The sequence below is a fragment of the Bos indicus genome, chromosome 7 (genome assembly GCF_029378745.1).
Source record: "Bos indicus isolate NIAB-ARS_2022 breed Sahiwal x Tharparkar chromosome 7, NIAB-ARS_B.indTharparkar_mat_pri_1.0, whole genome shotgun sequence".
NCBI classification, from domain to species: Eukaryota; Metazoa; Chordata; class Mammalia; order Artiodactyla; family Bovidae; genus Bos; species Bos indicus.
The window spans coordinates 59,043,403-59,068,611 of NC_091766.1; the positions used below are offsets into that span (position 1 = coordinate 59,043,403).

The 25,209-nt window shown below is 38.1% G+C and overlaps 1 protein-coding gene across 3 annotated transcripts in view; it reads left to right on the plus strand.

Annotated features, from left to right (window-relative positions):
• The window catches only part of SPINK5 (serine peptidase inhibitor Kazal type 5), a 258,121-nt gene that overhangs the window by 198,822 nt on the left and 34,090 nt on the right, over positions 1–25,209 (plus strand). For all 3 annotated transcript variants that reach the window (XM_070793788.1, XM_070793789.1, XM_070793790.1), the window contains exons 9-18: positions 1,537–1,618; positions 3,464–3,591; positions 4,761–4,842; positions 5,949–6,076; positions 8,846–8,894; positions 15,220–15,347; positions 16,925–17,012; positions 22,141–22,268; positions 23,910–23,994; positions 24,867–24,994. In XM_070793788.1, the coding sequence (XP_070649889.1) occupies positions 1,537–1,618; positions 3,464–3,591; positions 4,761–4,842; positions 5,949–6,076; positions 8,846–8,894; positions 15,220–15,347; positions 16,925–17,012; positions 22,141–22,268; positions 23,910–23,994; positions 24,867–24,994 (1,026 nt within the window). The remainder of the gene's footprint in view (positions 1–1,536; positions 1,619–3,463; positions 3,592–4,760; positions 4,843–5,948; positions 6,077–8,845; positions 8,895–15,219; positions 15,348–16,924; positions 17,013–22,140; positions 22,269–23,909; positions 23,995–24,866; positions 24,995–25,209) is intronic.

The following is a 25,209-nucleotide window of genomic DNA, read 5'->3' on the forward strand; positions in this document are numbered from 1 at the left end:
CTACAAATCATAATGCCACCTAACAAGCAAGCTCTAATATTTCTTTTTTAATACAAGTGGATTCTAGTTTCCAGTAAGATGACTGGATCACAAAATACTTGTTACCATTTCTTCCCATCACCTTTGTAAGCCTTCTTGTGAGCTAGTCGTAGTGTGCGTGTGCTCAGTCATGTCCCACTCTTTGCAAACCTATGTACAGATCGAGAGTTAAAAGTAGGCACCAGGACTGATTATTTTCCTTCAGTTATTACCACATTAGGGCTGCTCAGGTGGTGCAGTGGTAAAGAATCTGCCTGCCAATGCAGGAGACACAAGAGATGTGGATTTGTTCCCTGGGTCAGGAAGATCCCCTGCAGTAGGAAATGGCAACCTGTTCCAGTATTCTTGCCTGGGAAATTCCATGGACAGAGCAGCCTGGAGGGCTATACAGTCCTTAGGGTCGCGAAAGAGGTGGACGTGACTAAGCAACTGAGCACACACATACATACATTACCCCACTGTGGCAGAATAGATGGGATGCCCACAAAAAAATTCATGTTCAAATGTGAACTAGATTAACTATCTTTTCATCTTGGACATCTGGCCCTGGGAAGAGAGCAAATCCCACAACACATAAATTAGGACATATATAAAGATGGCTCAGGAAAGGTCTCATCACACTTTCTTTCAGATCCTTGAACTCTATAAGCTCTTTCCTCTGAACTGCTAGTTCTTCTGTTGGTCAACTAATGTCTCTTCTGTGTATTTCATATCAAAATTATACTTCTTTGGATAAGATCTCTTAAAATCACTGATTAAATTCAATCTTTATAACATTTAATAGTTTCATAACAATCTTAATAGTTTATATTTGTATAATTATTTCCAGTACTATCTATCGACTATCACTCTGCTCTACTTGTCCGTAAGTTCTAAGAAGATAGAATATGTGCTCATATTGCAAAGTACTCTATGCCCAGGGTGCTATCTAATGCTTGCCAGCAAATAATTACTAACCAAATGTTGAATAAATAATGGATGAATGTATGGACAAAGATCCCGGCTCTCAAGAAGCTTTTTTAAGGCTAACAGCAATACATGGATGTGTGTGCACATGTGCACATGTGTGTGTGCACGCACACACACTCTCTCTGCCAAAGAGAATGAAAACTATCCTATAAGAGAAGAATATCCAATATGAAAACACAGTAAAAGATATATAACTCATTTCTACTCTGAGGTATGGGATGTCTTCTTAAAGAAGGTAGAATTTAAGTTGGGGGAGATTTAAAAGAGAAGATGACAAAAAAAGAAAAAAAAAAGATTGCTACAACGGGAAGAAATGGCAAACAGCAAACTTGAAGGCAAAATGAAAGGGGTTCTTTGGGAAAATAGTAAAGATTTCAATTTAATCAGGGCTTCAGGGTGATTTGAAAATGTTTGTTCTAAAACTCAGGAACACTTAGTTGTTTGTTTCTACCTGCATCCAAATGACTGTTTTACTGCTTGAAGATTCAAAACATCTATATTCATTCCCCTTTTCGTTTCTGTCTCCAGCAAACAGCAATTTTCAGAAGAAAAAAATAAAGCAGATGAAATCTTGAGAAAGGCTAATGAAAAAGCTAAAAGAGATACTGAGGTAAGGATTAGTTTGATCAACTTAGTTATGACTTTTATAGGGGTGTGTGTGTGTGTCTTTTACTCCAGAATGGAATGGCTACCTGCTCCAATATTCTGGCCTAGAGAATTCCATGGACTGTATATAGCCCATGGGGTTGCAAAGAATCGGACACGACCGAGCAACTTTCACTCACTCGCTCACCATCTTAGCTCAGACACCTACCAGCTTTCCTTTGCACTGATGCATAGGCATCCTGCCTGGTCTCTATACTTCTAGCCAGCATCCTCCTCAATCCTCAAGATTCATCTTCCATGTTGTTTTCAGAGTAGGAAACATCCATGAACCAATGGCATTATGGAAATCTAATGTTTAAAGTATACTGGGCCATTTCACTCCATGAAGAAACTCTACTTCAAATAGCTCACTCCCTTAGTCCACCTTCTGTCTTCATGTAACTCTTATTGTTAAGGTCTCAGTTTCAGTTGCTTTCTCCCTTCAATTCTGTGTTACAAAGGCCTTTTGATTTTAGCTATCAAATGCCCCCCAGCTATCCTTTTATGTTTCATTTTCAGTTTCTTCCTTCTTCTCTTTTCCTTCCTTCCCTCTCCCTCCCTCCCTTGTCTTCTATAGTTTCCCTAACTTCAGCCTTTAGTCACCTAAACCCTCCACATATCTGACTGGACAAACTTTTTAAAACAAAAATCTGATTAGATTTTTCTCTGCTATAAATATTGTTTTCCTGTTTCCAATGAATAAAGTGCAGAAGTCTTTTCAAAGTTGAGTGGTCTGCTTCTGACTTATCTTCAAATTCTCCTTTTGACCAGTTCCCAAACCTTCCTCTTTGTGTCCTGATAATTCTTTAGCCAAATGGCACCCCACTCCAGTACTCTTGCCTGGAAAATCCCATGGATGGAGGAGCCTGGTGGGCTGCAGTCCATGGGGTTGCTAAGAGTTGGACACGACTGAGCGACTTCACTTTCACTTTTCACTTTCATGCATTGGAGAAGGAAATGGCAACCCACTCCAGTGTTCTTGCCTGGAGAATCCCAGGGACGGCAGAGCCTGGTGGGCTGCCGTCTGTAGGGTTGAACACTACTAAAGTGATTTAGCAGCAGCAGCAGCAGCATTGTACTCATGGCTGTGATAGATTATCTGAAAATAACCTGTTCCTTTACGCCTCTGGCTTTGCATATCGTAATTCCTCCTGGAGTTCATTTTTGCCACATTGTTTTCCTAGACACATTCTAAAGATACAACTCATGTATAAATTCTTCTGGGAACTTCCTTGAATCATTCTTTCCTTTATGCTGCTGCTGCTAAGTCGCTTGAGTCGTGTGCGACTCTGAGACCCCACAGACGGCAGTCCACCAGGCTCCGCTGTCCCTGGGATTCTCCAGGCAAGAATACTGGAATGGGTTGCCATTTCCTCCTCCAATGCATGAAAGTGAAAGTGAAGTCATTCGGTCGTGTCCAACTTTTCGAGACCCCATGGACTGCAGCCTACCAGGCTCCTCTGTCCATGGGACTTTCCAGGCAAGAGTACCAGAGTGGAGTGCCATTGTGCACACTTAATTTAAACATGTGTCATATCCCTTAGCTTTTTATATTGTAATCCCTTATCCTCTTCTTTCAACATAAAAGGGCCAAATCACATTCATATTTAATCCCTCTAACTTAATACATCTGTTGAATACTTAAATGAATGAATCTTTTAAGGAGAAATATCACAAATTTTAGAAAATTCTAAACCCTAAAAGTTTTATTTTTGATCCTTAATTCCTCTTTTCTAACATCTTTGATAAAGAATATCATACATTTATAAACAAAGAACCATCTCTAAACTGTCTGATTTCCATTATTCAGAAACTGTGCATTGAGTATCAGGATCGTGCCAAGAATGGAGTACTTTTCTGTACCAGAGAAAACGACCCTGTTCGTGGACCAGATGGGAAAATGCATGGCAACCTGTGTTCCATGTGTCTAGCCTTCTAGTGAGTATAGACTTTTAGAATGTTGAGGAGTAAAAGGATCCTACAGTAATTTAATAGAACTAGCCTGTTTTCAGAACTGGGGAGGGAGCTACAGAAGTTACACAGAGAATGTTAATAATAGAGGCGGGAGTACGTATCTAGAGCTATTTATGCCAAGATGTCTGTTTCCCCCAACATCTATTCCTTCGCACTGGAACATCCTGATTTACACAAATATCAAATTTTCCTACTGCTGAAGCTACAAGTTTATAGGCATTTAGTCTTCCCCAAATTAACACACAAACTGCAGAAATTGATTATTAAAGTTGTCCATGAAACATCCATGAACTCAAAAATAACAGTACATGTTGCTTTTTATAATGTGACATTTCTCAGTAAGTTATAATTGAGTTTGGTTTCAAAATCTGGGATTGGGCTCAGTTTATTTGATTGAGTTCAGATTAAGTAGTTCACTACATTTAGTTTGACCTTTTGCTTTGACTGACAACCATGTATAGTTGAAATACCATCAATTAACTGTACATATCATACAATTCCATTGTATAGAACAAACAGGCTCATTTGGCTTATCAAGGTATGGCAATTATTAATCTTTTTCTATCCATCCTACATTTCCTTATAGAGAACACAGTCATGAGTAGGCAGTACATATAAATTGAATTAATAAATGTAGGGTATACATGAGGTGGTAGATTGAACATAGACTTGAGATGAAAGCTCTTGGTTAGTTGTGGTCATATCCTGAGATTATAAGCAAAGCCCTCACTACTTCACCTTGTGTCTGTGAAACAAGGGGACCAGTCGGTGTGCTCTGTTAAGGCCACTTTCAGCCTCCAGGTATAATGTCACCAAGCTAGTAGTTTTGGTATCTCCTTGATGAATGCCGATGATGTTCCTTTTCTGAGCATGGTCAAGAAAGGTAATTTTCGGAAAGCAAGTCTCCCAGTATTGCTATCTTTATCTCAATGTTAAGCAGAAACTATGAAGAAGATATGGTACTTTACCACAGTGGAGGCTGTTGTGTGCTGTTTCTCATTAATATGTAGTGATAAAGGGGCCACGTTGCTTCTTCCTAAGGAAGGAGGACAGATTAGCGGTGCAGGAACATGGAGAAGCCATTGCCTGGGTTTGGTTCTATGGATCTGTCCTTTTTCCACCCCCTCATTCAGCCAAGCAGAAGCTGAAGAAAAGAAAAAGGCTGAAGCAAAAGCAAGAAGTAAAAGAGAATCTGGAAAAGCACCCTCATATGCAGTGAGTAGACTATAATTTGAACACACTTCAAAGAACCTAAATGCTGGCATACTGCCCTGCAAAAATCCCCAGAAAACCTTAACCCTTCAATCTAGAGATGACATTGAGATGCATGCTATGGCAGATTGATCAATTTTTGCTGCTTCAGAGACTAACTCTGTACAATGAAAAGGACTTATTTGCAGTCTGGGAAAAAAAATTGAGTACTAGTTCTACTTTTATCATGTAACAGACTGGACTAGCTTTTGCTACTCAGTTTTCAGAGACACTTGGTGTGTATTTTCTACAGGTGAATTTTTGAAATTTCACCTCTGAGTTGGGTTAAAAAATACCTTGCACACCTGGAAAAAACATGATTTTTACCTTTGAAATGCTACAATATTCATTTTCATGGACCTATGTAAGTTATCATAACTTGTTTAAATGATAAAAGTCGAATCCTCCTTTTCTAATTTTTTTTTTCCTTATCCAGCCATTCTCCCTAACACAGCTGGACTAAAGTTTCAAAATATCAACCAGATCATAATACTTATCTTCTTAAAATGCACAAATCACTCATTATCAACTGAAGGATGCATTTTAGTCTCCTTCGCTCTCATTTGGCTCCGTACTGCTGTTCAGAAATTCATATGCTGCTGTATATGCCATGTAGTCTCCAACATGTGCCCCTCAGCTCATTTTAGCAATCTCAAATGTATATTTCTCAATCTATTTCTTAACCAGGAAAATTCTACTTACTCTTCAAAGTCTCACTGAAGTTATTGTAATTCCCAGAAAACATCTTCCCTGATTTCCACAATCAGATTTCATGGTCCCAACATTTGGGTTCTCAGATTTTCTTGGACCTGTATGTGTGTACTTGTTTCATCCTATGTCTAGTAGAGTTTACTTGCCTCCCTCTTTTATTATGCATCCTCTGATGTCTTGTTTGTTTCTGTCTCTTAGCAAATCATAAGTTCTGTTCCTTGAGTTGAATTTTATATTTGAGAGAAACACAACTAAAGTCCTGGATTCAAAAGATTAGTTTCTACCAGCGGAGATGCTTTGAACTTCTGCTTTGAATGGGGATGAAATGTATTTCTAGATTACCTTCTCTATTTTGGCAGGAGGTGTGCAGTGAATACCGCCAGTTTGTGAGAAATGGGAAACTCCCATGCACCAGAGAGAACGATCCCGTCCAGGGCCCAGATGGGAAGATGCATGGCAACACCTGCTCCATGTGTGAGGCCTTCTTGTGAGTAGAGCCCAGGGCTTCTGAGGCTTGGGGGCAGGGAACTGCTAAGGGAAGTTTTCAAATAATTATGAATAACACATTTTCCACTTAGGCATAGCTAGCCTTTTTTTCTGTGTCACATTTAAATGAACTGAAAAACAAAAACAAAACAAATCCAAAACTAAAAAACAAATGGAGAATTTTTAGATGATAACTTCTGTGATGCAAAGAATACAGAATCATTTCAGGACATTTCAGAAAGATCTTTTTTTCAGAGCAGAGACTACTCTGTGAAAACCACACTAAATGCTTTTAGTTTTATGAAGGATTATTAACTGAAAGAGGAAATCCATGAGATTATATACATTGATATCATTATGGTATACAGCGGATTTTAGGAATTTTTTGTTTTGGTTCACTATTTTTCTTTCTACTCATTCTGTGTGACCGCAAGCAACAGGATTAAAACTGATGAGAGATACAGGGAGACAGATTTGGATACAACATGAAGATGAACTCTGCAATAGTTAGAGAAGGACTGCTTCAGGAATGATGATTTTATTGTGCAGGAGTTCAATACCCCATTTATAGGGACTAAAGTATGACTCTATTCTCAATAGACAACATGGTATGTCCTCTTAAACCGGAGTCAATGATTTTCCTTAAGTCTTTTGCTCTTTGTCCCAAGGGATACTCTATTTTCTATATGCCTAGAATTTCTGAAGGAGAAGGCAATGGCAACCCACTCCAGTACTCTTGCCTGGAAAATCCCATGGACAGAGGAGCCTGGTAGGCTGCAGTCCATGGGGTCGCTAACAGTCGGACACGACTGAGCGACTTCACTTTCACTTTACACTTTCATGCATTGGAGAAGGAAATGGCAACCCACTCCGGTGTTCTTGCCTAGAGAATCCCAGGGACGGGGGAGCCTGGTGGGCTGCTGTTTATGGGGTCGCACAGAGTCGGAAATGACTGAAGCAACTTGGCAGCAGCCGCAGAATTTCTGAAAGGACTCAGTCATTCCATCTCCCCTAGCTGAGAGCAATATAACCCAGGAGATTTGTCCCATAGTGTGAGAGAGCCATAGAAACATTAAAAAAAATCTGTTACGTGGAAATCATGACAATGACCATATAATTATCATAACCAACATTTATTGAATGCATATAATCCGCATATACTTGTTGAGGGCTTTGCTGCCCAGTCTCATTTAATCTTTACAGCAACCGTATGTAATGGGTTTGGTATTATCACAAGTTATAGATGAAAAAAAATTAAGGCCCAGAGAAGATGAGGATGATATAAATTTTGGCACAGGAAAAATGAAGAAAATGATAAGATTTCTCATTGTTTTGGTAGTAACATTTACATGTATTTAGGCTTATTTCAGTCTATTCTTGATATTAATCTTTCAGAGATGAGGAAGTAAGACTGCCACCTAATGGTCATCTCTGCTGTTTCCTCTAACTACATTATGAAAGGGAAATGTGTTAAATCTTACAGACAATTTACACTCATCATAGTAAAGTTTGGATCAGTTTTCAAATAATGAAGTTTAAGAAACTCCACAATTTTGGAGCTATTTTAGTTAGTTTCTTCCATCAATGTAAAAATTATTCAATTAAAGTTTTATTATCTCATATTTTAAGGATATGTTAGCAAAGGCTATTGCCTTTCTTAAGAATCATGCTTTCCTCCATAGTCATTTCTTGCACACTTTAATAGCATATACAAATAGAGTTCTCAACTTTTTAAGTTTTAATTTGATCAATGAGAATTTATGCTGATTGTAACATATAAAAATTGTTTTTGTCTCTATATGATTGAATTATCTGCATTATAGATCAAATTATGCTCTAGACTGAGCATATTAAACTCAGTTTGCAACACTGTCACTTTTCCAAAATGGCTAAGAGCTGTTACTCTCATTTAAACATAGGCCTGTTCTTGGAGAGTTAATTTTCAATAATGCTGATAATGCTGATGATATTGATCACTTTTATCAATCCCTTTATTATATACCAGATACTTATTCTCATTGCTTGGCTATGTATCAACTCATGTAATGCTCACAACAGTCCTATGAGAGAAGTATTCTTATTACTTCTCCTATCCTTCCACTCTATCTCCCACAGTTAAAGATGACAAAGACACAGACAGGTTGACACTTTCTGTGTTTCTTGTTCAATTTTGCTGCAGAGTCTTTCTTCTTAATCATCATGCTATACTCCTCCCAGAAGCTAAATATTACCACTTTATAAAGAGTTTTTTTTTGGAGGGGGACTTCCCTGGTGGCTCAGACAGTAAAGAATCTGCATGCAACCAGGCAGATTCAATCCCTGGGTCTGGAAAATCCCCTGGAGAAGAGAATGGCAACCCACTCCAGAATTACTGCCTGGAGAATTCCATAAACAGAGATGTTTGGTGGGCTACAATCCATTGAGTAGCAAAAAGTCAGACATGACTGAGCCACTAACGCCTTGACTTGCAATGAAGAGTTTTGTACCTTTTGCAAATGCAAAAGAATCAGCAAGTAAGAAAGTCCCATTGCAAGTTATTTGCTGAGAAGCTAAATAGGTTTCCTTGTTAATTAAATGATTATTTCTTGAATACCATTCTCTTGAGATGAAATAAATCATTCTAATTATTACCCAATAAAATGACACCTACTATAACTGGATCATTGGAGTTGCTTGAGAATAATGAAAGCAACGAATGATCAACCAGTGAGTATTAAGAATCTACCATATTAAGATTCATTTCTTTTCTCTTTTTTCCTATTTCTTACAGTCAGCAAGAAGACAGAGCAAAAGCAAAGACTAAAAGAGAAGATGCAAAGGTAATTTTCTCACAAGTTCTTATATTATACCCTGACATGATTTCTCTACAATAACACTCTAGGTATCTCATTAGCGTAAATGCTCCCCTGTTTAATTTTTATGGGACACAGAAAGACAAATACCATATGATATTGCTTGTATGTGGAATCTAAAAAAGGTACAAATAAACCTATTTAAAAACCAAAAATAGAGTCACAGATGTAGAAAACAAATTTAAAGTTACCTAGAGGCAAAGTTGGGAGGGGCGGTAAACTGAGAGATTGGGAGTGACATATACACATTACTATATACAAAAACTGGGATTCCCTGGTGGCTCAGATGGTAAAATGTCTACCCGCAGTGAGGACACCTGGGTTTGATCCTTGGGTCAGGAAGATCCCCTGGAGAAGGAAATGGTAACCCACTCCAGTTCTCTTGCCTAGAAAATTCCATGGATGGAGGAGCCTGGAAGCTACAGTCCACTGGGTCGCAAAGAGTCGGACACGACTGAGCGACTTCACTTTCTTTTCTTTTATAAATAAAATAGATAACTAACAGGAACCTACTATATAGTACAGGGAACTCTCTCTCTATATATATTTTCAGTTCCATTTGGTCACTCAGTCGTGTCCAACTCTTTGTGACCTCATGGACTGCAGCACACCAGGCCGCCCTGTCCATAAAAAACTCCTGGAGTTTACTCAAGCTCATGTCCATTCAGTCAGTGATGTCATCCAACCATCTCATCCTCTTTCATCCCCTTCTCCTGCCTTCAATCTTTCCCAGCATCAGGGTCTTTTCCAATGAGTCAGTTCTTTGCATCAGGTGGCCAAAGTATTGGGGTTTCAGCTTTAGCGTCAGTCCCTCCAATGAATATTCAGGACTGATTTCCTTTAGGATGGACTGGTTTGATATCATTGCAGTACAAGGGACTCTCAGGAGTCTTCTCCAACACCACAGTTCAAAAACATCAATTCTTCAGCGCTCAGCTTTCTTCACAGTCCAACTCTCACATCCATACATGACCACTGGAAAAGCCATAGCTTTGACTAGATGGACCTTGGCAAAGTAATGTCTCTGCTTTTCAATATGCTGTCTAGGTTGGTCATAACTTTTCTTCCAAAGACCAAGTGCCTTTTAATTTCATGGCTGCAGTCACCATCTGCAGTGATTTTGGAGGCCCTGAAAATAAAGTCTGTCACTGTTTCCACTGTTTCCTCATGTCATAATTCCAGATGTCATGATCTTAGTTTTCTGAATGTTGAGCCTTAAGCCAACTTTTTTACTTTCCTCTTTCACTTTCATCAAGAGGCTCTTTAGTTCTTTGCTTTCTGCTATAAGGGTGGTGTCATCTACATATCTGATATTATAGATATTTCTCCTGGCAATCTTGAATCCAGCTTGTGCTTCATCCAGCCCAGCATTTCACATGATGTACTCTGCATATAAGCAGGGTGACAATATACAGCCTTGATGTACTCCTTTTCCTATCTGGAACCAGTCTGTTGCTTCCTGACCTGCATACATATTTCTCAAGAGGCAGGTCAGGTGGTCCAGTATTCCCATCTCTTTCAGATTTTTCCACAGTTTATTTTGATCCACACAGTCAAAAGCTTTGGCATAGTCAATAAAGCAGAAGTAGATGTTTTTCTGGAACTCCCTTGCTTTTTTGATGATCCAACAGATGTTGGCAATTTGATCTCTGGTTCCTCTGCCTTTTCTAAAACCAGCTAGAACACCTGGAAGTTCACAGTGCATGTACTGTTGAAGACTGGCTTGTACAATTTTGAGCATTACTTTGCTAGCGTGTGAGATAAGAACAATTGTGTGGTAGTTTGAGCACTCTTTGGCATTGCCTTTCTTTGGGATTGGAATGAAAACTGACCTTTTCCATTCCTATGGCCACTGCTGAGTTTTCCAAATTTGTTGGCATATTGAGTGCAGCACTTTCACAGCATCATCTTTTAGGATTTGAAATAGCTCAGCTGGAATTCCATCACCTCTGTTAGCTTTGTTGGTAGTGATGCTTCCTAAGGCCTACTTGACTTTGCATTTCAGGATGTCTGGCTCTAGGTGAGGGATCACACCATTGTGATTATCTGGGTCATGAAGATATTTTTTGTTTAGTTCTGTGTATTCTTGCCACCTCTTCTTAATATCTTCTGCTTCCGTTAGGTCCATACCATTTCCGTCCTTTATCATACCCACCTTTGCATGAAATGTTCCCTTCGTATCTCTAATTTTCTTCAAGAGATATCTAGTCTTTCCCATTCTGTTGTTTTCCTCTATTTCTTTGCATTGATCACTGAGGAAGGCTTTCTTATCTCTTCTTGCTATTCCTTGGAACTCTGCATTCAAATGGGTATATCTTTCCTTTTCTCCTTAGCCTTTCACTTCTCTTCTTTTCACAGCTATTTGTAAGGCCTCCTCAGACAGCCATTTGGCCTTTTTGCATTTCCTTTTCTTGGGGATAGTGTTGATCCCTGCCTCCTGTACAGTGTCACAAACCTCCATCCATAGTTTTTCAGGCACTCTATCGGCTCTAATCCCTTGAATCTATTTGTCATTTCCACTGTAAGGGATTTGATTTACGTCATACCTGAATGGTCCAGTGGCTTTCCCTAGTTTCTTCATTTTATGTCTGAATTTGGCAATGAAGAGTTCATGATCTGAGTCACAGTCAGCTCCCAATCTTGTTTTTGCTGACTGTATAGAGCTTTTCATTTTTGGCTGCAAAGAATATAATCAATATGATTTTTGTATTTTATATATATATATATAATGTTATATTTATGTAAATACATAATGTATGTTATATATATAAATATATATATATATAATTGATTCACTTTGCTGTACACTAACATAACATTGTAAATCAACTATACGTCACCTATCCACATTAGTTCAATTTACAAAACAAAGTGCACATATAATAAAAGCTAGTGGAGGTGATGGCATTCTAGTTGAGCTATTTCAAATCCTAAAAGATGATGCTGTGAAAGTGCTGCACTCAATATGCCAGCAAATTTGGAAAACTCAGCAGTGGCCACAGGAATGGAAAAGGTCAGTTTTCATTCCAATCCCAAAGAAAGGCAATGGCAATGAATGCTCAAACTACCGCATAATTGCACTCATCTCACATGCTAGTAAAGTAATGCTCAAAATTCTCCAAGCCAGGCTTCAGCAATACATGAACCATGAACTTCCAGATGTTCAAGCTGGTTTTAGAAAAGGCAGAGGAACCAGAGATTAAATTGCCAACATCCACTGGATCATGGAAAAAGGAAGAGAGTTCCAGAAAAACATCTATTTCTGCTTTATTGACTATGCCAAAGCCTTTGACTGTGTGGATCAAAATAAACTGTGAAATATTCTGAAAGAGATGGGAATACCAGACCACCTGACCTGCCTCTTGAGAAACCTCTATGAAGGTCAGGAAGCAACAGTTAGAACTGGACATGGAACAACAGACTGGTTCCAAATAGGAAAAGGAGTGCGTTAAGGCTGTATATTGTCACCCTGCTTATTTAAGTTCTATGCAGAGTACATCATGAGAAACACTGGGCTGGAAGAAGCACAAGCTGGATTCAAGATTGCTGGGAGGAATATCAATAACCTCAGATAAGCAGATGATACCACCCTTATGGCAGAAAGTGAAGAGTAATTAAAAAGCTTCTTGATGAAAGTGAAAGAGGAGAGTGAAAAAGTTGGCTTAAAGCTCAACATTCAGAAAACGAAGATCATGGCATCTGGTCCCATCACTTCATGGCAAATAGATAGGGAAACAGTGGAAACAGTGTCAGACTTTATTTCTGGGGGCTCCAAAATCACTGCAGATGGTGACTGCAGCCATGAAATTAAAAGATGCTTACTCCTCGGAAGAAAAGTTATGACCAACCTAGATAGCATATTCAAAAGCAGAGACATTACTTTGCCAACAAAGGTCCATCTAGTCAAGGCTATGGTTTTTCCAGTGGTCATGTATGGATGTGAGACTTGAACTGAAGAAAGCTGAGTGCCGAAGAATTGATGCTTTTGAACTGTGATGTTGGAGAAGACTCTTGAGAGTCCCTTGGACTGCAAGGAGATCCAACCAGTCCATTCTAAAGGAGATCAGTCCTCAGTGTTCTTTGGAAGGACTGATGCTAAAGCTGAAACTCCAATACTTTGGCCACCTGATGTGAAGAGTTGAATCACTGGAAAAGCCCCTGATGCTGGGAGGGATTGGGGGCAGGAAGAGAAGGGGACGACAGAGGATGAGATGGCTGGATGGCATCATGAACTTGATGGACATGAGTTGGGGTGAACTCCAGGAGTTGGTGATGGACAGGGAGGCCTGGCATGCTGTAATTCATGGGATTACAAAGAGTCAGACACGACTGAGTGACTGAACTGAATCATATTTGATCTTTGTCGGGATCCAGCTATGGATGAATACTCATATCCCCACCTTCAATTATGATTATTAAGTAAATCCTTTGACTCTTTATTTTAAATCTATATCACATGATTTTATAATTGTACATTTTTACAAGTAGCAGAGCAAACTATGTTGGATTACTCTCAGTTCAGTTCAGTCGCTCAGTCATGTCCAACTCTTTGCGACACCATGGACTGTATTACACCAGACTTCCCTGTCCATCACTAACTCCCGGAGCTTGCTCAAATGATGTCCACTGAACTGGTGATGTCATCCAATCATTTCAACCTCTGTCATCCCCTTCTCCTCCTGCCTTTAATCTTTCCCAGCATCAAGGTTTTTTCCAATGAGTCAGTTCTTCACATCAGGTGGCCAAAGTATTGGTGCTTCAGCCTCAGTATCAGTCCTTCCAATGAATATGCAAGGTTGCTTTCCTATAGGATTGACTGGTTGGATCTCCTTGTTGTCCTAGGGACTATCAAGAGTCTTCTCCACCACCAGAGTCAAATAGTCTTATAGAAAGTTTATCTTTATTCTAGTTCCTAACAAGAGTTGCAAAAGTATAAGCCTAATAATTTTGGAAGGTGTGTAGGGGGGGGGGCAGAGTCAACAGCAATTAAAAGTTTTCCTTTATACTGACTAATTTTCTCAATAACTCTGTTACCTGGAATGATCTTTTTATTAATATTAGTAATTCAGAATTGAAAATTTGTTCTATCCAGAATGTCTGATCAGTTTCTAAAATCCTCTAAGCTTTTTGAATGATCTTAACACATTCCTCCTTCTCTCCACTTCCACTGTTATTCTTCTCGTTTCAAATATGCCTCCTCCAACCCTGGACTCTGTCTGTCAAGTAACTCTCAGAAAGATGTCAACCAGTTTCTCCAGCCATTATACTTTCCTATTTACTCTCCCCAGATCTTTATTTCAGATATGTCTTTATTTCTTAGTTTGAAAATGTTTTTTCTCTTCTTTCTCAGCCTTTTAAAGACAAATGGAGGCTCATAATATTCTTTGCGGGGGGGCACATTCATTTAAAAATGTTCAGCTTTACTGAGATATAATTGAATTACAACATTGGGCAAGGTGTATAGCTTGTTGATTTGGTACCTTATAAATTGGAAAATGCTTGCCACCAAAGCTTTGGTGAACAACTCCATCATGTCACATAATTACATTTGTCTTTTGTGTGAAGAACATTTAGTCTCTTAGGAACTTTTACATATATAATGCAGTATTGTTAACTATAATCACCATGAACTAGAACTTATAACTGCAAGATTGTATCCTTTGATTACTTTCTCTCTCTCTCTCTCTCTCTCACACACATACACACACACACACACACACACACACACACACACACAGTAAACACCATCTAATTCAGTTTCTGTGAATTTGGCTTTTGGGGATCCCACAGATAAGTGATACTATACAGTACTTGTTTTTCTCTGACTTACTTTACTTAGCATAATACACTCAAGTTTGTCCAAATTGTTGTAAATGGCAGGATTTCCTTCTTTTTCATGAAGACCTAGTAATATTCTCAGTTTTTCCAGGAAACCTCCTCTTCTAAGCCTGTTGAATTTCCTCCCCTTTGATCTTTCCTAGCTTTTATAGACTGTGATGTGCGACACATCATAAACATATATATTTTATTTTGGTCTCCACCGATTTTATCAGCCTTCCTCTGCACCTCTATTGTAAGCACCCTCAAGAGGATGCTGACGTTAAACATTCTCAGATCCACTAAACAGAACAATTCTGAGTCCACGAAAGAAGACTTTTAAATGCTTACTGATTTACTGCTACATGTAGTCACTTTTTTTTCCCTTAACTCTGCATTACTTCTCCTTCATAACAGAAAGAAGTGTAGGAAGGGTAGAAAACTACTCTGAGAGTGTATTTTCTTCATTTTCCAGGAACTCTGCAGTGAGTTTCGGAACCAGGTGAGGAACGGAATGCTCATATGCACCAGGGAGAATGACCCTGTCCGTGGCCCGGATGGCAAAATGCATGGAAACAAGTGTGCCATGTGTGCAAGCCTGTTGTGAGTGTCTAAGCTCTTCTCTCCCCTTCATTCTCTTTACAATTTATCAGCCCTGTCTCAATTTCTCCATAAATGTGTAGAATATAGACCATGACTTGAATGCTAGACAATTTTAAAGCACGTGGAAAAGACATTAAGTAACACTGAGTCACAGTGACAATGTTATTCTCTATTCAGCTATCTTTCTATCTTCTAGCTAATGCATGGGAAGAGTCTTAATTTAGTGCAAATATGTTTTTAACACCTGACAATCATCATTTGTAACAAAAAGAGACCAGAAGTTTGATGATCTGGGTGAGATTAAGTGTTTGGTCCCCCACCCCTGACATTTTATGATTCTGTGAGTATACTCAGATGCCAGTTAAGGGAAAACCAGCTGAACAGAAGTCTCTGGGGGTCAGTGTGTAAACATGTCTAAAATAGCCTAAACAAGAAATGGAATAGAATGGATTGCATTTATCTTTTCAGGGGCATTACCATATGCAGGTGAAATACTCGGATAAGTGGCTTACTGTAAGAGAGTGAAATCTGTAAGAGGCAGGTCCCATATGGATGTTTACTAAAAGTCGTCTTCTTTAGCCATGTCCAGGTCTTTGGGCCACTGTTTTTCTGAGTGGAGCCAGAGCTCCATCGAGTAGGACAATACAGACATGGATTATTACCACCTCTGCTTCACCTCCTCTTTAGATTCTCAATCCTCTAGTGAGCCTCACACATAAAATGCTGAGAAATATTTAAATAATATTTGTTTAAAGAAGTGCCGAGTTATTGCCCCTTAACTTTCACATGTCTTGGTCTAATCTAAGTATATTCACATAGTTCCTTAGAGGAAAGATTAACAGGGGCAGTCAATAAAAAGTGCCTGAGATTCAAGAAATCAGGGTTTTCCTCTTATCGGCTTGATTTGCTAGTACTGTATTAGATGACTATATTAGATGTGATAAATGCTAAGGATTTTTCCAGCTCTGATATGATATATGTCAGTAGAAAATAACAAGAATGTCAGAATTTTAGGCTCATGACTGACCTCAAAATGTTAGTTGTTGAATCTTCTTGGACTTGAATCATTATTATACTCATTAATCATTATTAAACTTGAGTTTCAATTTGAATATTAATTCCATGAAAAAATATTAAAATTTTTAATTCTATATTAAAACATGATTCATTACCAATATGAGCCCCTCACCTGCTATGGTATCACCCCTTGCTCTCATCATTAATATGGTAATTATTTAGATATAAAAAGCAATTTAAAAATTTTTTAAAAATTAAAATCAAGGCAACTGTGACTTTTTCCCCAGATCATTGATTGAAGTCACCGAAAAAAAAAATACTAGCCAAGGTTCACATACTGATAAAAAAGCATACTAGGTTTATTTTTTTTTAAGGATGATTGTAAACTACTGAATTTATCTGCATTATTGGGCAAAGTATTAGTACATCTTGATTGGATAAATCTGTACTGAAGACTAAATCTGACGTTTGGTCTGGAAGATTCTTACTCCTTTTTAAAATACGTTACTGAAGAGAATGAGAAATTGCATTTAGCTTGTATCTTCTGTATTTTATTGCAGCAAACTTGAAGAAGAAGAGAAGAAAAATAATGGCAAGAAAGAAAAGGATAAAGCTAGGTCTGTGAAAGTTAAGAGAGAAACAGTGCAGGTAATTGTTTCACATCATCAGAGCCACATAAACATTGCATTTTCTCTAGGCAAGGCTCCTGCTTCCACTGTCCTCAGTGACTCTGCAAACTGAAGAGCTATATTTGGATCCCCATACTTAAGAAGATTCCTTCTTTGCTCGGCTTATCTATCTAATATCTGATCTAGTGCTTGTGCGTTTAAGAAGATAACCACCCTTTTCTCCACTGACCATGTGAATTATAGTAATCGCGGGAGATGTATCTGAATGCAAACCAACAGAGGTAGAGTTTAGACTTTTCTCCCCATTGTTTTGTATTAGAATGTTTAGTTTAAAACAAAATCCCAGTTAATTCTCTGTAAGATCTTGAGAAAATTACTTAAAAGCATCTTTAAGCCTCAAGTTTACATTCTATAACATCTCACATGATGATGACAATGATGATGGTCATGGCTATTAATTATGTAGTGGCTACTGTATGACATGTTGTATAACAATTTTATAACTGATCTTTGTAGTAACCATTCAAGGTATATATTATTATCTGTATTTATTTTAAAAAAGGAACTGGAGGCTTAGATAACAAGTTAGGAAATATATATTTAGTGACTATATATGTGTATATAGATACATACACACACACGCACAGTAACTTGGGGGCTAACAGTTGAACCACATGTTCTGGCTCTGAAGCCTATGATGCTCTTTAGATGTTGCCCCCAACCTCCATGTGTGATATTTCTGAAGGCTGTGCTTCCAGTCTTCATCACTCCTTTCCTTTATCTTTATCTAACTTGGAAGATCTCATTTCTGACTGTTTTTTCTGCTCTCATCTTTGGTTCTGACTTTGAAGAAAGACTAATTATTTACAAATGTAAGGCAGGTTATTTATGCCACCCAGTGGCTTCTCATCTCACTCAGAGTAAGAACCAAGGTCCTTCTAGTGACTGACAGTGCTATATGGAACCTGACTTCTGTCACCTCTCAGACCCAGTTTCCTGCTCTTCTACCCAGTGCCGTACTGGTCACCTGGTTGCTTCATGGACATGCCAAGCATTGATTCCTGGCTTTCCAGCCTGTGAACTCAAGAACACTGTGGTTAGAGTCCTGGGCTCTGGACTCAGACTGTCAGGGTTCAATACTGGCTCCATCTCCTTACCAGTAAGGTCAGACAGTTAACATCTATGCATTTTCATCTCACTTATAAAATAATAATATAGTTATCATTATGTATATTATGTTTATGGAGTCCCCAGAAACCTACCCAAGAATAACAGCACAGCCCTACACACATTAGGTCCTTAGTACTGTACGTACAGTGAGCTCTGCCTTCTATGCGGCTTTCTGTCAAAATTCTGACCATTTCTCATGACTCAGATTAAGTATTTTCTATTTCTTAAAGATTTTCCCCATTTATTCCATAGATGTAATAGCTCTAATATCTATTATTTCTCAATTATACCATTTTAAAATTGTAACATATAGATGCATCTACGTATTTTATCCAAAGAAACTAAAATCTGTGTTCTATTTTTTTTTATTGGTTTCTTTGACAAATTACCACAAACTGGGTAGCTTAAAACAGCACGTATTATCTTATGATTATTTAGGTTATAATCTGGCATGGATCCCAAGGGGCTAATAGGGCTGGCTTCCTTCCTGGAATCTCTATGAAAGGTCCTTTGCTTTTTCTAGCTTCTGGAGGCTGTTGTTGTTCCTTGATTCCTGGACTTTTTCCATCATCTTCAAAGCTGACAACACTGCATGTCTAATTGTTCTCCCTCTAATTAATTTCAAAAACAGGATACAAGAGCCCTATCATTCACATTAGTTTAATTTACAAAACAAAGTGCACATAAATTATCATATTTTCTGTTTGTCATCATCCAGCTATGGAGGAATACCAGTACTCCCACCTTCAATTACGATTATTCAGTAATCCTTTGACTATTTTATATCGACTTCACCTTATTTTATAATTTTACAATTTACAAGTAGCACAGCAAACTCTGCATCTACTCTCACATAGTCTTAGGTAAACCTCACAAGGTTTACCTTTATTTATTCTATTTCCTAACAACAGCTGCCAAAGTATAACTCTAATAATTGTGTTTTTTTTTTGGGGGGGGGGATAGTTGACACAGCCTAAAAATTTGCCTCTAAACTGACTCATTTTCTTAATAATTTTTTGTTACTTGGAACCATCTTTTTGTTAGTAATTCAGAACTGAAAGTGTTTTATCCATAATGTCTGAAGAGTTTCTAAATCCTCATAGGTTTTTTGAATGGTCTTAATACAAGCTTCCTTCTCTCCATTGCCATTGTTATTCTTCTGTTTCAAATATGCATCTCCCATCCCTGTACTTTATCAAGAAACTCCCAGAAAGTTGTCAGTTTCTCTAGGTATCATACCTATATTTTTCTTTCCGCATATTTTTATTTCAGATATGTATTTCTAAGCTTAGGAATGTCTTTGCTTTTTCAGCCTTTTAAAGACAAAAGAAGGGTCATAATATTTGTTTTTTGGGCACATTATTTTAATTTAAAAATGTCCAACTTTATTGAGATACAATTGGATTATAACATTGGGTAAATTGAAGGTGTATACACTGGACACTTATAAATTGAAAAGTGTTTGTCACCATAGCATTAGCAAAAGTTCCATCATGTCATATAATTGCAACTGTTTTCTGTATGGAGAATATGGAATCTCTTAGGAACTTTTAAGTATATAATACAGTATTCTTAACTATAATCACCATGAACTAGAATGTATTCATCTTGTATCTGCAAGTTTGTACTTCTGACCACTTTTTCTCTTGCTCACACACACACACACACACACACACACACACATACACATACACATACATGTAGCCACCATCTGCTTTCTGTGTCTGTGAATTTTGGCTTTTGGGGATTCTACAGATAAGTGATACCATATAGTATTTGTCTTTCTCTGACTTATTTTACTTAGCATAATACATTCAAGTTTTTTTTTTTGACTCCCTGATATGACATTTATTGATCTAATATATGATGTTTATTGATATAGTAATAAATTGACAGTTAAGGAGACTAAAGTAGAGAGAAGTCAAGGCCAACAGTTGGACAATACACTGTCACACAGTCTTACTGCTATTCACTATAATGCCTACTAAATTTTATATTATTTCAGCTTCATAACTCATTTTAAAAAAAATTTTGATTTTAAATTTTGGGGCTGTGCTGGGTCTTCACTGCTGCTCGGACTTTTCCCTAGTTGTGGTGCACAGGCTTCTCGTTGCGGTGGCTTCTCTTGTTGCAAAGCAGAGGCTTTAGGGCACATGGGCTTCAGTAGCTGCAGCATATGGGCTCAGTGTTATGGTTCCCAAGCTCTGGGGCACCCGCTCCATAGTTGTGACATACGGGCTTAGTTGCTCCATGGCATGTGGGATCTTCTCAGACAAGGGGTTGAGCGCATGTCTCCTGCATTGGCGGGAGATTTAAAAAAAATTTTTTTAAACTTATAAAAAATTTAAAAAAATTATTTATTTATTTTAATTGGAAACTAATTACTTGACAATATTGTGGTTTTTGCCATACATTGACATGAATCTGCCACGGGTATATTATGTGTCCCCCATCCTGAACAACCCCCCTCCCCATCCCATCCCTCTGGGTTGTCCCAGTGCACCGGCATTGAATGCCCTGTTTCATGCATCAAACTTGGACTGGTGATCTATTTCACATGTTTCAATGCTATTCTCTCAAATCATCCCACCCTTGCCTTCTCCCACAGAGTCCAAAGTCTGTTCTTTATATCTATGTCTCTCTTACTGTCTCATGTATAAGGTCATCGTTACTATCTTTCTAAATTCCATATATATATGCATTAATATACTGTATTGGTGTTTTTCTTTCTGACTTCACTCTGTATAATAGGCTCCAGTTTCATCCACCTCATTAGACCTGATTCAAATGTGTTCTTATTAACAGTAATATTCCACTGTGTATATGTACCACAATTTTCTTATCCATTCGTCTGTGATGGACATCTAGGTTGCTTCCATGTCCTGGCTATTGCAAACAGTGCTGCAATGAACATCGGGGTACACGTATCTCTTTAAATTCTAGTTTCCTTGGTGTGTACGCCCAGCAGTGGGATTGCTGGGTCATAAGGCAGTTCTATTTCATTTTTTAAGGAATCTCCACACTGTTCTCCATAGTGGCTGTACTAGTTTGCATTCCCACTAAGTGTAATCCCTCAGTATAAGAGGGTTCCTTTTTCTCCATATCCTCTCCAGCATTTATTGTTTGTAGACTTTTTGATAGCAGCCATTCTGACTGTCATGAGATGGTACCTCATTGTGGTTTTGATTTGCATTTCTCTGATAATGAGTGATGTTGAGCATCTTTTCATGTGTTGGTTAGCCATCTGCATGTCTTCTTTGGAGAAATGTCTGTTTAGTTCTTTGGCCCATTTTTAGATTGGGTCGTTTATTTTTCTGGTATTGAGCTGCATGAGCTGCTTGTATATTTTTTGAGATTAATTCTTTGTCAGTTGCTTCATTTGCTATTATTTTCTCCCATTCTGAAGGCTGTCTTTTTACCTCACTTATAGTTTCCTTTATTGTGCAAAAGCTTTTAAGTTTAATTAGGTCCCATTTGTTTATTTTTGCTTTTATTTCCATTACTCTGGGAGGTGGGTCATAGAAGATCTTGCTGTAATTTATGTCAGAGAGAATACACTCATTTTATCCAAATTGTAAATGGCAGGATTTCCTTCTTTCTCATGAAGGTCCAGTAATATTCTAAGTTTTTCTAGGAATCCTCCCCTTCTAGGCCTGTTGAGTCTCTTCCCCTTTAATGTTTCCTAGCTTTTATAGATTGTGATGTGCAACACATCCACCAATTTTATCAGCCTTCCTCTGCACCTCTGTTGTAAGCACCCTCAAGAGGATGCTGACATTAAACATTTTCAGATCCACTATAGAGTCAGCACAATTTTGAGTCCATGATAGAAACTTTTTAAATGCTTTTGATTTACTGCTATATGTATTCACTTTTCTTTTTCCTTCTTACTCTGCATTAGTTATTCTTCAAAACAGACAGAAGTGTAGAGAGGGTAGAAAATCACTCTCTGAGAGCATATTTTCTTCATTTTCCAGGAACTCTGCAGTGAGTTTCAGAACCAGGTGAGGAACGGAATGCTCATATGCACCAGGGAGAATGACCCTGTCCGTGGCCCGGATGGCAAAATGCATGTAAACAAGTGTGCCATGTGTGCAAGCCTGTTGTGAGTGTCTAAGCTCTTCCCTCCCTTTCAATCTCTTCATGATTTATCAGCCCTGTGTCTCAGTTTCTTCATAAATGTATAGAATATAGACTATTACTTAGATGCTAGACAATTTTAAAAGCACATGGAAAAGACATTAAGTAACACTGAGTCACAGTGACAATGTTATTCTCTATTCAGCTATCTCTCTATCTTCTACCTAAGGCATAGGGAGAATCTTAATTTAGTGCAAATATATTTTTACACCTGACAATCATCATTTGTAACAAAAAGAGACCAGCAGTTTGTTGATTGATCTGGGTGAGATTAACTGTTTTTAACGCTTGACAACCATCATTCATAACAAAAAGCAGAAATTGGATGATCTGGGTGGGATTATATGTTTGGTTCTTTTCCCACCCCTGACATTTTATGATTCTTGAGTATATTCAGATACTGGTTAAGGGAAAACCAGCTGAACAGAGGTCTCTGGGATCAGTGTGTAAACACTTCTAAAATAGCCTGAACAAGAAATGGAACAGCATGGATTGTATTTATCTTTTCAGGGGCGTTACCATATGTATTATTACCATATGAAATAAATATTTGTATAAGTGAGTTACTGTAAAGATTGAAAGCCTTAAGACTTAGGGCCACATAATAGAGGTTTACTGAACTGTCTTCTTTTTAAGCAACATCCATGTTCCTCTGGGTCCCTGTTTTCCTGAGTGGGGCCAGAGCTCCACCGTGTGGGACAATATAGAAATGCAATCATTATCACCTCTGATTCTACTCATTCTTAGATTCTCAGTCCTCTAGTGAGCCCCACACTAAAATAAATGCTGAAAAAAAAACTTAAATAATATATCTGTTTAAAGAGGTGCAGCGTTATTGTCTCTTAACTGTCACATGTTTTGGTCTAATATAAGTATATTCACATAGTTCCTTAGAGGAGAGATTGATAGAAGCAGCCAGTAGATTAAACAGTGCCTGAGATTCAAGAAATCAGGGCTCTCCTCTCACACGCTTGATTTGCTAATGCTGTATTAATGACTATACTAGGTGTGATATATGCTAAGGATTTTTCCAGTTCTGATAATGGTACATGTCAGTAGAAAATAGCTAGGATGCCAAAATTTTAGGCTTATGATTTCCCTCAAAATATCAGGTGTGAAATCTTCTTGGACTTGAATCATTATTATACTCCAAAACTTGAATTCAAAATTGAATTTTAATTCAAGATAATATTTAAATTTTTAATTTTATAGTTAGACATGGTTTATTTTGATTATGGGTCCATCATAGGATTGTAGCACTCCTTAGTCTCATCATTATAATTGTAATTATTTAGATAGCAATTTTGAAAAATCAAGGCAATTGTTGCTCTTTTTCAGATCATTGATTGAAGTCACTGACAGAAAAAAGTCCACCCAAGGGTCACATACTGATTAAAAAAAAAATACTAGTTTTGTATTTTTAAGGGCAATTGTTAACTATCGAAGTTATCTGCATTATTGGGCAAAGTGTTAGCACCTCTTGATTGGATAAATTTGTACTGAATCTGATTTTTGGTCTGGAAAACTCTCATTCTTTCTTAAAATATATTACCAAAGAGAATGGAAAACTGAATTTAGTTTGTATCTTTTTTTTTTTAAATTGCAGTAGACTTGAAGAAGAGAAGAAAAATGTTGGCAAGGAAGAAAATGAGAAAGCCGAGACTGAGAAAGTTAAGAGAGAAGCAGCACAGGTAACTGTTTCAGGTCCTTGGAGCCGCATGAACACCCCATTCTCTCTGGGCAAGGGAGAGAGAGACCCCACGTACTACTTTTTTTTATGGTTTCTCTGACAAATTACCAGAAACTTACTGGCTTAAACCTTACAAACTTGTGATTTTATGATTGTTTAGGTTATAACTCTGACATGGACCCAAGGGGCTAAATCACAGGGTTGGCAGAGCTGTGTTCCTTTCTGGAATCTCTACAGGAGAGCCTGTCTCTGCTTCTTCTAGCTTCTAGAGGCCTTTCATGAAAGTGCTTTGGGTCTTGGACTCTTTCCATCATCCTTAAACATTGCATCTCTAGTTGTTCTTCTGTAGGCACAGCTCCCTCTCACTGTGCAGTCTTAACTTGTCCAGTCTTAAGGTTTGACCCTTGTGATTTCACTGGGCACACTAAGAGAATCCATGATAATATCCCCATCTCTAGGTCCTTAACTTTTTCACAACTGCAAAGTCGCCTTTGCTCTGCAACATATTCACAGGTCCTGGATATCAAGACTTGGATAGATTTCGGGTCAGGAGCTAATATTCTGCCAACCACAAACTGCTTTATGAAAGGGACAATAAATAACTGTTTTTAATCTCTCACAGTGCTTACTTCAGAATAATATTTGAATTAAGTTGAAGGTTTTCTAAGGAGATAAGTGATAGTAATCTTATATTCCACAAAAATGTGTGACCTCAGCATCTGAAAAGTGTCTTGTCTAGTATTGACCTTCTGTGTCATCATCTTGATGCATCCATTATGTTTGGGGCATTATATCCTAGTTTTCAAAAGGGTAACGTGGAGGAAGCGTTCAGTATTTCATTACCTGATGCTTAACTCCTCCCTCATTTGGCAGGAGCTGTGCAGTGAATATCGTAACTACATGAGGAATGGACAACTTCCGTGCACCAGAGAGAACGACCCCATTGAGGGCCCCGACGGGAAAATCCACGGCAACACTTGCTCCATGTGTGAGGCCTTCTTGTGAGTAGAGCTGCGGCCACTGTTCCTCCTAAGTGCTGGAGAGGCTAGGCCTGTGGTGGGCGAGAGAGAGCATGTTGAAGGCTCCCTCTCTGAGGCAGACAGTGAAGGTGACCTTTTCACTGAGTTTGGGGATTTACTATTACAAAGCTGTCTACTTAGTGCATTTCTTTATAGTGTTCTCAGTGTTCTGAAAGGTACTTGAATTGCTCTTAAGG